General features: G+C 39.4%; 2 protein-coding genes across 2 annotated transcripts; one reads left to right on the forward strand and one right to left on the reverse strand.

Moving 5' to 3' along the window:
* Window positions 1–2,976: 2,976 nt before the first annotated feature.
* Window positions 2,977–5,167, forward strand: gdf15 (Growth differentiation factor-15). The gene is made up of 2 exons (XM_080439070.1): window positions 2,977–3,279; window positions 4,074–5,167. Exons 1-2 carry the CDS (start codon window positions 3,015–3,017, stop codon window positions 4,853–4,855), a joined length of 1,047 nt encoding a protein of 348 aa, XP_080295196.1. The 5' UTR covers window positions 2,977–3,014; the 3' UTR covers window positions 4,856–5,167.
* Window positions 5,168–7,964: 2,797 nt separating this feature from the next.
* Window positions 7,965–17,110, reverse strand: LOC308092925 (uncharacterized protein). The gene is made up of 4 exons (XM_080439072.1): window positions 17,009–17,110; window positions 10,532–10,629; window positions 9,283–9,621; window positions 7,965–8,803 (listed from the first exon to the last, which is right to left on the reverse strand). Exons 2-4 carry the CDS (start codon window positions 10,603–10,605, stop codon window positions 8,653–8,655), a joined length of 564 nt encoding a protein of 187 aa, XP_080295198.1. The 5' UTR covers window positions 10,606–10,629; window positions 17,009–17,110; the 3' UTR covers window positions 7,965–8,652.
* Window positions 17,111–17,138: the final 28 nt, after the last annotated feature.

The raw sequence follows: 17,138 nt of genomic DNA on the forward strand, positions 1-17,138 counted from the left end.
GGCTTTAACGTTTTTAGATATTGTTTATTTAGAACTGTCAACGGCGAGGTTACATGCAGCAAGTGAGAGGAACATTGATATGTGGTCTAACTTTGCATATATATATATATGTATATATATATTAAAGACTTGGTTTAAGTGTTGTACACAGTGTTGTGACCTTGCACAGGTATAGGCATGGTGTTTGGCCCTTGCATTTCGAGACATTGTTGGTCCGGGGAGGGGTGGGTGGGTTTATTATTATTATTATTATTATTTGTATTATTATTTTAATTAACCTTCTGTGTTGTTTTTACGTTGTGTATGTGTTTGTATCTTGTTTTTGTTGAAAAATGTATCCATTCGAACATGATTGTATTGTCGATATAATAATAAAAACAATTGATAACAAAAAAAAAAAGTTTTAAGAACAACCAAGAGGGCCCTATCTCAGGAGCTACGTGTGGCTATATACGGGACCAGCATAATTATCTAAAATGTAACTAGGAGCCTGGCCTGGCAAGGATTTGAAAGTCACCAGTAAAATCTTGGATAAACAGAAAAGACTCACACTCTGACAAGTGGATGTTTCGTCATCAGACCATCATCAGCACGCTGAGTGCTGATTCACTTTGTGAATCAGCATTTTTGAACCCTTAAGAGCCTCAATTTCTTTTGTCAGTGTGCGAGCCTTTTCTGTTTATTCTGGACTGTAATGCTGGCCTCTCGTACCTGGCTCTATCTTTGGTAAGCCTTGAGTCTAGAGCACAAACCGATCTTATTATCAGTCAAATCCTAAAATGATGAGAGAGAGAAGCAAAGAGACAGGTCTATGTGAACTACAGTAACAGGCTGAATCACACACCTGGACACCTTTCACACACTTAACCCCTCAAGGTATGATCACGCTGTTGAGCACCATTATTTCATCACCTCAGTGATTCAGTGCTCAGAAATCCTCTCTCTGCACGCGAGAGGATCAGGGACAAAACTATGTTCCAACTCTTATCACCTTGTATCGCCGTTGGAGTACCTTTAAACCATAAAACACATTACTGGTTCGGAAACCTGTGCATGGCTTATGACCATATAAATACAGTTAAAATAGCATAACACTCATATTTTGGATACAGAAAAATCCTAGCGCAAGGGCATTGTAATTCACTAGATGACCATTTTATATGAATGATGTGTCTAAGCATCAGTTAAATCAGTGTAAAAGTGGAACTGCTTTAGAAAACACCTGCTTTGTTACTTTCTATCAGGAAAACCTCCATAAATAAATCAAGAGAACTTCGGAAGACCAGCTGGGGATAAACTGTTCTTTTAACTGCTATGAAAAGAGAGATCAGGAAAATAATGGGGAGGGAGGGTAGTAATCTCTCCCCAAGGTTCCAAGACCCACGGAGGGAAAAAAATCATTTATTAATTAATTAATTCATTCATTCATTGTTACTGTTAATAGAAAATTGACATTGCTCTACCACCCTAATTTGGGGTCCAATTAGAATGAATGTTCATACAGGGATTCAGTAGCAACATAGCTTTAACTGGTGCACTTCTCAACATTCTGCACCAAAGGTCAAGGTCATAGGTGAAGTTCATTGTTACTATACAGTATATGTATGCTGTGTGTCTTTTCCCCTGCCTTGTATGACAGTATTATGTCTAGATGTATATGTACAGGGAGACATCATTTCTTATCAGGCAACATTGGGGAAAGCCATTATTAGGTGAAAAGAATAAGGTCCAATGTTAGCCTGTGTGACACGTCATAGGGTGGGGACTCCGCACCATAAACACGTACTGTACTGATCTTGTTAACTGATAGTGAATTCAGAACGAAGACACGTACTTGAGCGCTGATTCTATTTCACTGGCAGCTGTTTGGCAACCTAAGAGATGGAAAAGATGAATTGTCGGCTACATTTATATGTTAGGTAGAAACAGCAAAAATAACAACAAACATTACTAAAAGTGAAATAATTTGGTTCTACATTGTATTATTCCAGTCACTAAAATAGGATATGTTGACAACAGATTTTTGACAGAAAGTACATTTCTGTCATAATGATGTAACACAGTAGAGTCCTAGTGATGGACTCTACAATGTTACATCACCATCTATTAGTTATGTGAGGATGTGGTTACATTAATAGCAGAAGTGAATTAGAAATTCTGTCACCTGACTCATCAATTACATTGAGGAGCTCTTGAGTAAGGTACTTAACCTCATCCCCGACCCCCACCCTTGTGTTGCGAGCAGCTTGCTGCTAGTGCTTGAAGGATTCAATATAATAAAGACATGCTGTTTCTAAATTGATCAAATTGGTTTACGTGACCAGCATACTGCATACTTTAGTTATTTAATTATCTAAAGACAGGTACAGTACTTTATATTTCTGGCCATCATCATAACACATAATATGGTACATGTATGACCATTTTTACACTCTCAGAGATTAATTGACACAGGATTTTGTAGTATATGGTCATTTGTTTGATTAAATGTTCATGTATAACAAAGGTGTATTCATGTTATTGGTTCAACTTCACCCCAAGACATCAGTGAGCCGCTGTTTTTGTGTCATTGACTTTTATTATTTATATAAAAAAAAACATTTGCCTTCAAAATGGGAAGAATGTATTTTTTATTGTGCACATTCAATTCTCATATGAGCTGTGCAATATTCAGTTTAACATTCAGTTTTATATGAGATGCTTATTAAGCATTACATATTGTGAACATGTAACAATGTTCGTTGCATAAATTCTAATGACAAATGGTTTTTAAGCCAAAGGAGTGCTGCTCACCTGACGAACCAGGGGTGTGGCAACACAGATGCTCTATAAATGAAAGCATGTCAAGAGTTTCATTCATATCCACACACTACTCACTTCTAGTGAGCTCCACCAGTCAAAGACCGAACCTACCTGGCTGACTCATCATGCTGGGATCACTTACTCTCTACTCTTTTCTCACATGCGTGCACCTTCTTCTCGCATTATCCAGCTCAGGGGAGGGCCGGCCTCACATGGCTGATGATGGAGCGCCTGATGCAGGCAAGGAGCAGAACCAGAGAGTCCTCCTTCTTGAGGCAGTAAAGACAGGGATTCTGAGCTCATTGGGCATGGACAGAGAACCCAGGCCAACTGAAAAGGCCTCTGACCCGGAACTGAAGAGGATGTTTTGGCTCTACAGGGAAAAACTGAGGGAGCTCAGAGGAAATTCAACCCAGTCGATGACAGAATACCAGTATTCTCCACACAGAATGTCCACTGTGCTCTACCCAGCTACAGGTGAATCAACTATTTACTTCATATTGAAAAATAGTTGCCGATTTGGTCCTCATCACACAACCCTAAACATCTGACTTTAGTATTTCTCTGAGTATTTCACTGAGCGATCTGAAGTAGAAATCTATTTTTGGACTGGCACCATGCAAATTTCACCCTTAATTAGTAAAAAGAAAAAAAAAGAAAACTTGCTGTGTGAGTCCTCCCATGCAGATGCAGACAATAGGCACAGTACTGGTTTCTGCTAAAAATACCATCCTGTCTGTTCCAGCACTTACAAAAGATAGGAATCAACTGACTGTATGGAACATAATTGTGAATAGATTAAACGTTTGTGAACGTTAGAAATAGATTCCGTTGCCCCTAAAACAAACAAAGAAAACAAAAGGAGCTTTTCGAGGTCATACTCGGCAGCCTTTCGTAGGAGCAGCTAAACATTGTATCAAAGCTTTATGATGTTAAAGCATGATAATGATGTTATTTTCATGCTATATCACAATATTTGTGGGGTTTTCTACTTATTTTTTAAATTTATATAGTTAGTCATATGAAGAGAGTAAGGGAGTGACATGAAACAAATGGTCTGCCCAGCCCAGGAATCAAACTGTCAGGCATCATCCGAGCCTATGTGATACGCGCCTTAATCACTCAGCTATCGGAGCCCCCCAGTTTTTTATAATTAAAATGTCATGCCATGAAGTTGTTCGACAAAGTGCATTTTTAAACAGAGATAGCAAGTGAGGGCACAGAAATGACCACATCAATGTTCACAGTATTATGTTTTTCTCTTTCTCCAGTAGACCCTGTGAAAGATCTTGGCAGCAGGGGGGAACACACAGAATCACATCAACACATCCAATGGTACAGAGCTGTTTTCCAAAAGAACCCTAACATCCAGACAGAACTGACACTAGTGCGGGCAGAGCTAAAGGTTTATAGGCAGATTTTAGATGAATCTGTGCCTGATCAGGCTGAAATAAGGCAAAAGATCCAAGTGAGAATCTCTGGGGCAAAGCCACTGAAAACTCCTCTTTTCTATGCAAATGTGTCAACCACCGAAACTCTGACAGTGGATGTCAAATCTGAGATAGAGACGTGGAGACGGGGGGATGATGTTCAGTCGCTGGTGGTGGATGTTGGGCTGCCTTGGGATCAAAGAGATGGCTCAAAGGCAAATCCGAGGCTTGATCTGGAGTTGGATCTCACAGAACCAAAACCAGCCGGGAGGAGGAGACAGCCGCGTTCTAACAGAGAAGATAACTGTGATGAGCAAGGACGCTGCTGCCGAAAGACCATTACCGTGTCATTCAGAGACATTGGCTGGTCAGACTGGGTGGTGGCCCCGACCACCTACACCATGCATTTCTGCGATGGTTCCTGCCCCCACAACTATAAACCGGCTAGCATGCATACACAGGTAAAATCTCGGCTGCACCAGATGACCAGTACAGAGATCCATCAGCCCTGTTGTGTGCCTGCGGCCTACGAGCCCATGGTGCTCATGCATTATGACAGTAGGGGAAGGTTGAAGCTGACTCCCTTTGCCGACTTGATTGTCAGCAAATGTCATTGTGCCTGAACCACTTTGAGGCAAGTACAGGCATGAGCAAATTAACATTAGAACAGAAATGTTGAACTACTTGAATACAGTGTATGTCATTGCCTATTCACAGCTTCGGTCATCTAGTGTACATACATAAACATTCACCATTTTCCCGTCATTACATTTTAGATTTTAGGTTTGTTTACATTTTCTCCTATCATTCAAATATGTTACTAAACTTACTTGAATAATCAAATCAATGTTAGCAAAAGATCATTGCATGTTTAAGAGGTCAGGAACTTTTGATATTTATTTTCATCGCAATTGAATCTTTTCTCCAGGCAATATTTTTGGCTAGACCTTTCAGATCAACCTGCACTTTAAAATGGGTTAAAACATAACTTATAACCACACAGTTATGTCGTGTGTTGGATTACCTATATCTTAAGTTTCAATAGTTTAAATAGATTTTCATACCATACTGAAATGAACATAATCCAATGGCTTCCTTGAAAATCAAACAAACCATTGGCATTATTTGGAAAATGGTCGGCAGTAGGTATGTCAAGCATATTGTTAGTTGAGTTCATAGTCATGGCCTAAACATGCCAGATCATCATAGTCTTAACTAAACTGAATTGGTGTTCACCACAAAATGCATTTTAAATACACAAAAGGTTACTGTAAAAGAAGCACTACTGTATGTCTGATGCTGTTTTTTTGTTAGTTGAAAGAATAGGTATACTACACAACCTTGTCTTTGAAAAAATATTTATTGTAAGTTATCTTTTTTTTTATGTCGATATGTGTGTTGTATTGTGGTTTTATGTTACAGTACAATATTTGATATACTTATGTATTATTCCCTTCATAATGGATCTTGAAACATTATTTTGTGAGACTTTGTTGAGACCCTTTTTTAAATTGTAATTTAGTTTACTGTCTAATACATTTCCTTAAATATGATCAGATGAATAAAAATGCAATGCATTATTGATGCAAAATGTTTGCACTCGAATGTATAGAAATATGTACATGTTGAAATAAACATATTTGGTTTGATCAAATCTTATGTTTCATCCTTTATACTGAAAAAACAACACTAATAATGATTGGAAGAACATTTCCAAGTGTAGAAGAGGAGACGGTCTGCAGACCATCTTAATGCTCCCAAAATAAATGTATTTATTTAAGCGGTAAAAAACATAAATAAATACATATTTTCGGAGCATTAAGACGGTGTGCAGACCTTCTCCTTTCTCTACAGTGTTATACCTATGTGATTCAGCACCCGTCATAATAGCCTAATGGATGTGCGTGCAGTGTGCACCTCTTGGACTGCTAGGAACATTTACAAGCACTTCAACTTCAACGTTTTCCTCGGTCAGAGTTTTCCAGGAACCTACAGCGTAAAAGATATGATAGCATATCCCTCCCGGCAGTGAACAGTATGTCTCCTAGCCTTGACCTCGCAGCTGTTCCCAGCACGGCCTTGAGTCATTGACCTAGGGAGCAAAGCTAACAGAATTATACACTGAAAAGTGTAATTGGTAAAACACATCCAAGACAGATGTGTTCTGTGTAAACTCAGAAGCTAGAACCCAGAACTTCAGATTACCTATCTGTGAAGATACTGTAAATGTATTTTCATTGCAGATTATCAAAGACTATGTCTGTGGTAATTACTTTTGAATGCCACTGAGATAAGTTATAGGTAAATAATATGAGATATAATATGATAAGTGTAATCACCATATCTTAGTTTTATCTGGAACAAGGCAAAGAATACAACAAATGATTAGCAGCATCATTAAAAAGAGCAAAATGAGAAGAAAAAAAAACTATTCTATATTGTTTTCAGTGAGTTGGATCTTAGAAACAACCTTATATCTAGACAGTAAAATCCTCATTGTTAATTTTACCCTGAAGGTGTAAAGTGTCCATTTGGGACCCAGGCATTGGACCCTTTAGACTCCCTTATGTCCATTTTTACACACAGAGGATTTGTACTGTGTATGTTTATGATCTAAGGAGAAGAAAATAATGTTTCTAAAAGGTGGCGAACCGTATTTATAATATTTTTTAAATAGTCTTGTTTAAGGATTTGTATGTTTTAATGTTAGACTGGCACCACACCTAACAGCTGATTCTCTGTCAGGCTACATTGAGCCGAGGTGCCTGGACCGCTACGCCAGCAGCCCAGGCCAACAGCTGATTCTCAGTTAAAGTATGTATAAAGGTCATGCATATAAGCATATAGTTTGTTTTTCCATTAACAAAGTTGATGAATTTAAAGGTGTGGCATTTTCAAGTGACCCTAACTGATGAAATAAAAAGGTAACTAAGTCAAAGGGTAATTAATCGCTAACTGCAGACACAAATGTTTACCATATTACCTCTTCTCTGCACGCCAGTAACTGTTCATTCATTTGTTTTTGTCCGGTTGCTACCCCTTCATTCCTTTGTTACAAGGATGACATCCTCCATAATTACACAACCACGGACTGATGTAAACGTTCTCAATCTTATATTCTGAAAGGCCTTGAGTGGCAGTGCCACCCAAAGTATACACGTATAAAAAAACATTTGTCAGGCTCCTCCAAGTGTAATCTATGGCAGCCTGCCCTCTGCTAGGAGTTAGACAGCAGTCTCCTGGTTTTGAGCACTGCTATTCAAATAGCCTCCCTGGAAATGTGTATTGAAGGAGTCAAGCCACTAATGACAGTATAGCACGAAAGAAAGAAACTAAGAATTAAGAAAGAAAAAAAGGAAGAAAGAAGAGGTCACCAAGCTTTAGAAATGAAAAGTGGAAAGTAAAAAAAAAGAAGAAAAAAAAGACCACCTTGTTTCTTGGATTTTGTTCCTCTTACTAGGATTTCACTGTGTTCAGCAAACTGCTACTTGGCCCTTATCTTTTGGCAAGTATTATCTGAACACGGTGGCTCTAACCTTGTACCTTTCCCTTGAAAACTTGGTGAACTAGAAATTAAAGCTTATTCTATTTTTGTCTCTCTTAGTATGTAGTATGTATATTTACCAGTCCAGGGTCTATCAATATTATCAGCAGGTAGTAAACAATAAGCCTCTATATGGGGGCAGGGGGCCAACACTGAAAATGAAATCAACCATAATACAATGATTTGTGTTGATCTTGAACAGCACTTTAAACATAATTTCAATGAACATTGCCTATACATATACACTTGATCAGTTTCAGTACAGGCTTTGTGAGTTATGACACCCCATGTCCATTTTTCCCACTCCGGGAGCACACATGGTCATCAGATTCTCTAGAATCCGGTAAAACACATGACTTTACGTCATCCCGCTGGATGACCTGCGGTCAGAACGAGTGTTCAAATGCATTCCTGTGCTATTCCTGTACAAAAGCAGAAGCTTTAAAGTATAAACTCATCAATTTCACTATGATGAACAGGCATAAACGGATTTAAGCTTTAAGCTAACAGAGAAAATTATCAAATTGCTGTTGTCGTTGTTGTTGCTGTTAAACTTTTATAATGTAATCATTAACAGAGTGATAATTTAAAAGGGGTGGTTTTCAAAAGTATATTAACAAAGTACTGTATGTCAACTTTTTTTTAGCCTTTCTCATCTGAGATTCTATGGAATTTAAATTAAAAAATTGTACAGATTATATACATCTACAGACAATTGTACGCTGTTTTCCGCTCATAACTCAGCCGTAGTAAAAAGTGGAGTCTTCTGCCTCCACCTTTCTTTTGTTACAATAAAACAACGACTCTAGGTATACAGTGAAGGTAATTTGGAGACTCTGATTTATTGGTAGAGACTTCCCATTGTTGTTCTCCTGCTTATACTGCATCTGGAACAATATAAAGGTCCTCTTCCTCCTGGCCGACCGGCGGCAGCATGGAAAGCCTGCAGGCCAGGTCATTGCTGTATATTGCATCATCTGGTGAATCACACTGCAGGTACAAATCCTCCTCGGGGTCACTGGGTGACCTGTAGGTGAGAGACAGGGGTCAGGGTGGTAAGTGCAGTTTGATAGGATGCATGTCAGAATGTGTGTCCCAGTACAGCTATGGCACATGAAGGTCCCTGAACACGGTTACGCCAACAAGACAAATAATGGTTGACAAGCACAGTTATTCTTCCTCTTGTTGTCAACATTCATCTCTGGCTTGGAGAAAAGTCCAAAACTTAGTCATTCGTTGACAGAGTGGATTCATCGTTTTTTTATATATATGTATGGGTCAAATGTGGAAATACAGCAGTGTGTTGTGCAAAATGGGGAAATCATAAGCACAATATTTCCTAATCTACATCCGCTGTGGTCTTTTTCTTAACACTTGCTTTGACAAGCAGACAACATGTTAGCTTTTCCTATGGAAATTTCAGTGGGATTTTTTTAATTTTCCATTAATTTAATACTTTTTGGTCTTTGATTGGACTATGGTAACATACACTCAAGGTTAACTCACATGTTCATGTGTATTGCTGTCCTTCCTTGGTCAGAAGTTTGAACCTTAAAGTTTTCATAGATAGGAGCCTGTCCACTGGACTGTTCTCTGGTCATAGTGTAACGTTGGGAATTATCCTCATCATTGTCTTCTTTCTTGTGGCTTCTGCTCCCAGACATATTCCCACATCTAGTGCGCTGTGTGTACACAGCCAGGGCAGCTACGATCACAAGCAACAGAAAGAACAGGCTCAGTCCCACAGCCAGAGCTATAGTAGAAGAGCTGGAGGGTTCAACTGAGCACACTTCTGTACCGTTGACAAGGGAACAAGTTGTTGAGTTGAGGCTCATGATGTGTTCACTGTCAAAATAACAGCAGAAGACATTTTATTTAAATTGCAATAATTAGTTGAAACTATGGTGGTAAATATCTTTCACAGAGAAAAAATAAAACTAGCACATCCGCTGGATGGCAGGTGCAGGACCAGCAGTGGAGTTAAAGCAAGATAAAAAAATAGAAGTCCGCACACTGTGACTTTGCAAAACGTTTCTCTATAATAAAGCCTTGACTGGGAGCTTTTGCAAAATCACAGTGTGCGGACTTCTATTTTTTATATATATTAAATATTTTTCATAACCAGTAGAGTGCTCAGGCAAATTTACATTTGTTAGAAAGAACAAAGATTAACCAATTTTACCCTGGCATCCCAAAATTGGAAAGGAAAAGTCTAACGTTGTCTTCTGAAAATAGATGATCTACAAGCTTGTACTGTAGCAGATCAGCTGTTTTCGCATATAATAGGGCTTAAGTGGTTAAGGAAGATAACTCTTACTGTATTAGTTCCCATTTGTAAAAGAGCACTACTAGATCATCATTGACATCTTGCTATGAATTTGTTGGCAAAGAAAACTGAGAATACATATTATTTAACAGAGTATATAGGCCCTGAACAGTTTAAAAAAAGGACCCATGTTTGATCATTTAAGAAAATACAGGTCAATAATTCAACACACTCTTTATGCTGTTGTTTGCTTTAACCACTTAAGCCCAATTTTATACTTTATCTATTTCAAATAGCAGATCTACAAGCTCACAATGCATTGCAATACAATGTGTTGTAAGCTTGTAGATCTGCTCATTTCGAAAACAACTATTTTGAACATTTTCATCTACAGTATAATGACATGCCCAAAATAGGGATGCCAGGACTTAAGAGGTTAATAACAATTTAACCAAGAAGAATGGGTACATTTTAAGCATGAAGACTTACCAAACAAAGCTCTTGTGATCTGGGTGAAGCTGTGAGTCTTTGGTCTGATATAGTTCATCTTTAACAAACCACATGCAACTTTGTAGTTCCCCCTTTTCCTGAAATAGAGGAACTTAGTGAAAAAGAAAGTCTATCTTAAGATTTCCTGTAAAGGCCTCATTGGTATATGGTGATAACCAGCTGCAAAGGGCTATGATTCTGTGCCGTGAAATCTGTGTTTTAGGGGTTAGACAATCCAGCAAATTATGGAATTCATAACTAGGATTGCTTTTTTATTGATTGATTTATTATTATTTTATTTTCTATATGGCTAATAAATCAATTCAATTCAATCTTTATTTCAAACCCAGGGAGATCCATATAACAAATATACAACACCACATAATAAAAACAGAAATAAAAATAAAAATAAATACAAATAATGCATGTCATTTACTGACTCAGATGCCCTACACATAAACCTATTACATAAGGGTTACGTAGCACAGCAGAGCAGGTGGGTACCACGACACTGACAAACATCTGGCTTGCACTGGAGCTTCTTGGAGTGTGTGTGTGTGTGTGTGTGTGTGTGCGTGTGCGTGTGCGTGTGCGTGTGCGTGTGCGTGTGCGTGTGCGTGTGCGTGCGTGCGTGCGTGCGTGCGTGTGTGTGTGTGTGTGTGTGTGTGTGTGTGTGTGTGTGGATGAGGACCTTTGACCCTTTTACACATACAATATTTAATCACCAGCTCATAAAATCGAACCCAGACCCTAAACTATAAAGTGAGTGTGACTTTTCAGCTTTGTGACAGTCTGAAAATCAAAAGGTTTTGTAAGTCAGTATATGCAGGGCATACACTGCCCCCTGGTGCCAATGTCACTCCCAGGTCACAGAATCATTTTAGCCCCAGGTTGATGCCTTCCTCTATTCTTTTTTCATTTTAATGATCTCTGTGCAACCAAGCTATTATTCTTCATAGGATGTAAAATGGTGCTTATAGAACCATCCCAGTCCTTCATCACTGCTATTTAGAGATCTCTTTGGCGCACATTCAATGTCACTTCGACTACGCATGCACCTCGTCCTCATGGTACCATATACCACATATAGCACCACAAAGGCCTTAAAAACAAGGCTCCAGGCATCCCAAAGTAAACTGGTCAGGCTACAGCTTTTACATCTACAACTCATTTAACCCCTGATACCCCAGATACCCCCACCCGAGTTAGAACAAAACACAACCATGTTTTTTCTTATCTTTAGGGTCTCCCATTAATGAAATGGATTGTTGTGAAATTTTATTTTGGGGCAAAATTAGTTTTTTTGGTTATTCTTTAGAACTACCCCAATCTCTGAAAAAGGCAAATCCGAATAGGGCAAAGGTGACCAAATATGCTATAACTTGAGAATGCTCACTCTTATCTTCATCAAATTTGCATGTAATTTACATAAAGAAATACTGAAATATAGTCCTTTAAACATACCTTTAGTTTGGGCGGAAATTGTACTTTTGTAGTGAGGACTCCTCTACTTTCCCTCATTTAGAAAAAAAACATACATTTATGTCAAATAAGCTGTTACTGCATAGCCTAAGATGCTATTAAACAATAACCAGTGGTTGTGTGGAGAGATCTAGTACAGTTTTATTGCAAATTAGAGTTCTTTAAACATACCCCTTCTCTGGAAATAAAACATTATAGGCGGGTGCAAATATGGTTTGACCCAAACATTATTAGAACAAAAGGTTTCTCAATGGTTTATTGTAGTATCGGGTGTACTTAATAACATATCAAAAGTTTACCTAAATCTGATCATTAGAAATGTCAAATTTCCAAGATGGCCGCCACCAGTTCCTTAAAAGACCATTACTCCTTCATTATTTGCCCTACACAAGTAATTGTGGTGCCTAACCCCATGTTTTGGTGATCTAGGAATCCAATTAGCATATATAAATTATAGTCAAGTGATTATAAGTACAATTATATATTAAAGCAATTGGATATAAGCATATTTAACAATGTAATTTGACCTTTTCTACATGCCATAATGCCCAGGATTGGTGAATTCATCACCTATACATGTAATTCACATTCTGTTGAAGCTTTCTTTTGATACCAATAAGGAATAAATTAATTATTACTGGGTGGTACTGTGACATTTGTAAAAACATGGCTGCCAATGTGATAGACTGGGAATATTACACAAATCTTGGAAGAAATTCCTTACCGGGAAATTTCTTCACCAATTTGTTTGTAAAGGTGTCTGGTTCCCAAACTGGGGGTCCCCCAAATGATTTTGGGGGGTCCCCAGATGGTTAGCCTGATGTGCAACATTGTTCTCTCACTCATCAGTAAACAAACCAACATACTGTACAGTATAAGTGTATACAGGGTATCTACACATTTCTAAAGTTACAATTTAATTACTCTTAAGACTCAATATTATCTCAAATATTAGGTAAGAAAAAGACAAACATTGTGAAAATAGCCGATGTACAAGCTCACAACGCTACACTCAAAAAAGATGGCCACTTGTCTGGTCTATGGAGAAGATGGACTCCTCAGTGGGGATACAGTGGAGAGAAATGGCCCCTTATGGGCCTAGAGAGGGTGTGCAAGTCAGTACAGAGCTATCACAACATGTATCTAGTGTCTGGGTGTCTAGGCAGGGGTGGTGGAGTGTGGCGTGGATAAGGTGCAGATGTGCTTGTCACAAACATCTCCTTATTCCTGAGACTAGTAGTTGTGTGAGGTTTTAGTGCAAAATTAATTTCACATGTCTTTATTTTGTGATTAGTACTGCTGGCAATAAGCTTGAACCTTGATCTTTTTTTAACAGCAAGAAGGTACGTATAGGGGACAGCCCATGACGCCCTGGGCTCCAGTCTCCCCATAGAATCCCAATCTAACCGACCTCCACACCCATAAGGGGCTGTGTCTCTGCTGCTATCCAACAAACAAGCATTGCTTTTGGCAAACACCAAGTTTTTGTTCTGGAGCTGTTCTGGAGAGGGGAGAGGACACTCTGAGCCATAATGATAAGTCAGTGGGGGCCCCTGGGAATATTAATGGTCAGCCACCACCGACTCTCCTGTGAGCCAGTCCGACATACACCCTTGTCTGCCTGACACACAGTCATGCACCACCACGTGGAGGTCTTACAACCACTACTATGGGGGGGCTGACCCTCCTCACGAACGCCTATGCCCACTCACGAGCGCTTATCTCGGGCATAGGAGCCAGCCAAACCCGCCAGGAGGTCCATTTGGGGCCAGCATACATACATATGTATATGACACAGTCTTGCAATATGTGGAGGTCTTACAACCACCACCACTGGGGACTGTCCTCACTACCTATGCTAACTCAAGAGAGCCTATCTCAGGAGCCAGCGTGGAGGTCCACTTGGGACCAGTGGGACTATCCAGTGAGCCAGGCGACATAGGGACACTCCTCTCAGCCTCACGCATTAGCTAAATTCCAATACCTTAATTTCTGCCTCCTCCTCACTCCGTCCTCCAGCGTGCCGTGACTTAGAAATCGTTTGCATCCCAAATGCTAATTTGCTTTTGGAGGAGCTGAGAAAGAAGAGAGCGCAGGCTCCCTAAGCCACTTGGAGTGAGATCTGGCAAAGATACAAGTTTATCTTTCATGTATCGTTTGCAAAAAAATCGTTGAAATGGCGTATAATTTCTGTTGGAGATTTTGCACATCGGGCATGGGGGAGAGGAGAAACTAAGGGTCTCCTTGGCTCCTAACTTTGCTCTTCTGCGCTCCAAGTGCCCAGGGAACAATCCAGTGACCCCCATACTCCCCTCTACCCACCTGAGGGGAACCCTAGGCCCACTAAACTCTAGACCAGACCCACCCCCCATACTCCCCTCTGTCTAGGCACCCAGTAGATACTCGGTTCTGACAGCTCTAGACTAACCTCCATAACCACCCCCACCCCTCTTTGCACACTCACACTGATTGCCTTCCTAATGCGTTAAAACATCTATTTAATGTTTTTCAAAATCTTGTATCTACAAGATGACACTGCGCTAAAAAATATATATTCTCGTGTATGTAGGGGAGGAGTTATGAAGTTGGGTGGGTAAGGGGAGGGGTGCAGAGAGATTGGTTCATAATGCAAGATTTTTTTTTGGGGTGGGGTGTATAGTCAAAGATGAATTTAGTTTGGGCTAAATTTGATCCACAGAGCTATCCAAAACCTTTCAATATTGAAAACAATACTATCTATCAACTGACAATATTCTCTGCCACCACCTTCTGAATTACTGCAAATTGTAATTTGTGACTATTAGTTTTGTTGTGTTTTGAGAATATCTTGAAGCCTTGTTCCAGTAAAATTTTGGGCAATGTTGAGGCAATTATGTATGTGAGCAAAGTACAGCACCATATTCAATCAAACTCACACATGATTGCTGTGTGTGGCAGGGGCAACATGAAGCCATGTCATTAATTAATGGAAATATGAATTTATGATTTCAGTAAGAACTTTTTTATATACACATCCAAACCAAAGGTGCATAGATTAATTGATTTTGTTGAGAATTGCAGGCCTCAATACAGAGAAGCATTACACAAATGGAATACTGTGATTAGGGGTATGTCTAAAGAAGTCTCATTTGCAATAAAACTGTACTAGATCTCTCCACACAACCACTGGTTATTGTTTAATAGCATCTTAGGCTATGCAGTAACAGCTTATTTGACAAACTTATGTTGTTTTTCTAAATGAGGGAAAGTAGGAGTCCTCACTACAAAAGTACAATTTCCGCCTAAACTAAAGGTATGTTTAAAGGACTATATTTCAGTATTTCTTTATGTAAATTGCATTCTGACTCTTTGGTGATGTAGGGTAGACACCTGGTTCATACCTCAGCAAATTTGATGAAGATAAGAGTGAGCATTCTCAAGTTATAGCATATTTGTTCACCTTTGCCCTATTCGGATTTGCCTTTTTCAGAGTTTGGGGTAGTTCTAAAGAATAGCCAAAAAAACGAATTTTGCCCCAAAATAAAATTTCACAACAATCCATTTCATTAATGGGAGACCCTAAAGATAAGAAAAAACATGGTTGTGTTTTGTTCTAACTCGGGTGGGGGTATCTCAAAATCTGAGGGCCTCTGCTACAGGACTAACAGAGTACAACAACTTGCAATAGGCCTGGTCTACAAGATACACTACACCACAAAGACACCCATGTACCTGTCAAACTACTTCAAAAACGTCAATGACGTCCACAATCACAACACCAGATGGAGCTCCACAAATCATGTTCAACCCAGATTTGGCTCTAACAAGGGATTCCATTTGTTCTACTGCTATCCGACAAAAATGTGGAATGCCCTACCAAGTACCAACAGTTATAAAAACACGTGAATCCTTACTCTCCTTCAAAACCGCAAAAGAGCACTTACAGGTGGCTGCAATTCGGAACTGGCCCCTGTAAAAAGTCAAAGCCTTTAAAATGTATGATCACAGGCTAGGTCCATAATTTAGGATGCAACTGATCACTGTAAAATGTATGATAGAAAATAAAACTGAGGACTTTAAGGAAATGTTTAATTCCTGCCATGGAGTGGATGAGTATGTATTCCCAGAGGAATGCCCGCAGTGCTGCCTCATGCTTTTGAGATGTATACTCAGCAGCTTGCTACTGTTACTGCTGAGAGTGTTTATATAAACCAAACACAAACAAGGATTGTCCAATGACAGCTGGATAGAAGAATGTACAATGTTTTTCACCGTTTTATCTAGCCTCAACATTTACAGCATAAGGCTTCGGTAGCTCTGCAAACAGACTCCCTTGCATGCCTTCCTTTTCAATTGATGCCTGGTGGTTACTTCACACACAGCCAATTTAGTCCCCCGCCCCTTCTGTGAATGGCAGGCAAAACAGCAATGTTGTTTCATTGTTTACAATACAGTGTGTAAGAGAGAAAGAGAAAGAAAAGAGCAATCTCAGTTGTGGCATTATTATCAAATACAGCAAATTGTACACCTGCATCTGTTTCTCTTGAATTAGCAGGGACCTTTGTGTTGATTCTCTTATGCTTCTGCATTCTGCATCTGTCTGGGTCTCTTGTGATCCTATGGAGAGAGACATGTAATGTAACTCAAGTCAACCCACTGACTGCCACCAACCCTGTGCTGTTGAGCATACCTCAGTCAAGAATGACTACTTTCGCCTTACATTCATGTTCATTCACACACACACACACACACACACACACACACACACACACACACACACACACACACACACACACACACACACACACACACACACACACACACACACACACAGAGTATAGGCTAGTTTCTATGCTTTGAAACAAAGCCAATGAATTCACCTCAACTGTCTAAGACTAAGTGGTACTATTCTGTCATTTCTGTGCCAAAATGAATTATTATTAAATTTGGAGTAGGCTATAATATATAACAACACTGTCTATTAATCTGGGCAGGGTATAAAAAAAGAAGATATACCTTAACCACTTAGCCCCAGCATCGGTATAGTGTTCTGAGCTTGTCGATCGGCTATTTTAAGCTTTCCCCACAATAACTGAAAAGACATAGTATTGAGCCCCGAGGGACTCCGGTTACCCATGTATGGGGT

This window comes from Gymnoscopelus braueri, assembly GCF_963280865.1.
Source record: "Gymnoscopelus braueri genome assembly, chromosome: 10".
Lineage (NCBI taxonomy): Eukaryota > Metazoa > Chordata > Actinopteri > Myctophiformes > Myctophidae > Gymnoscopelus > Gymnoscopelus braueri.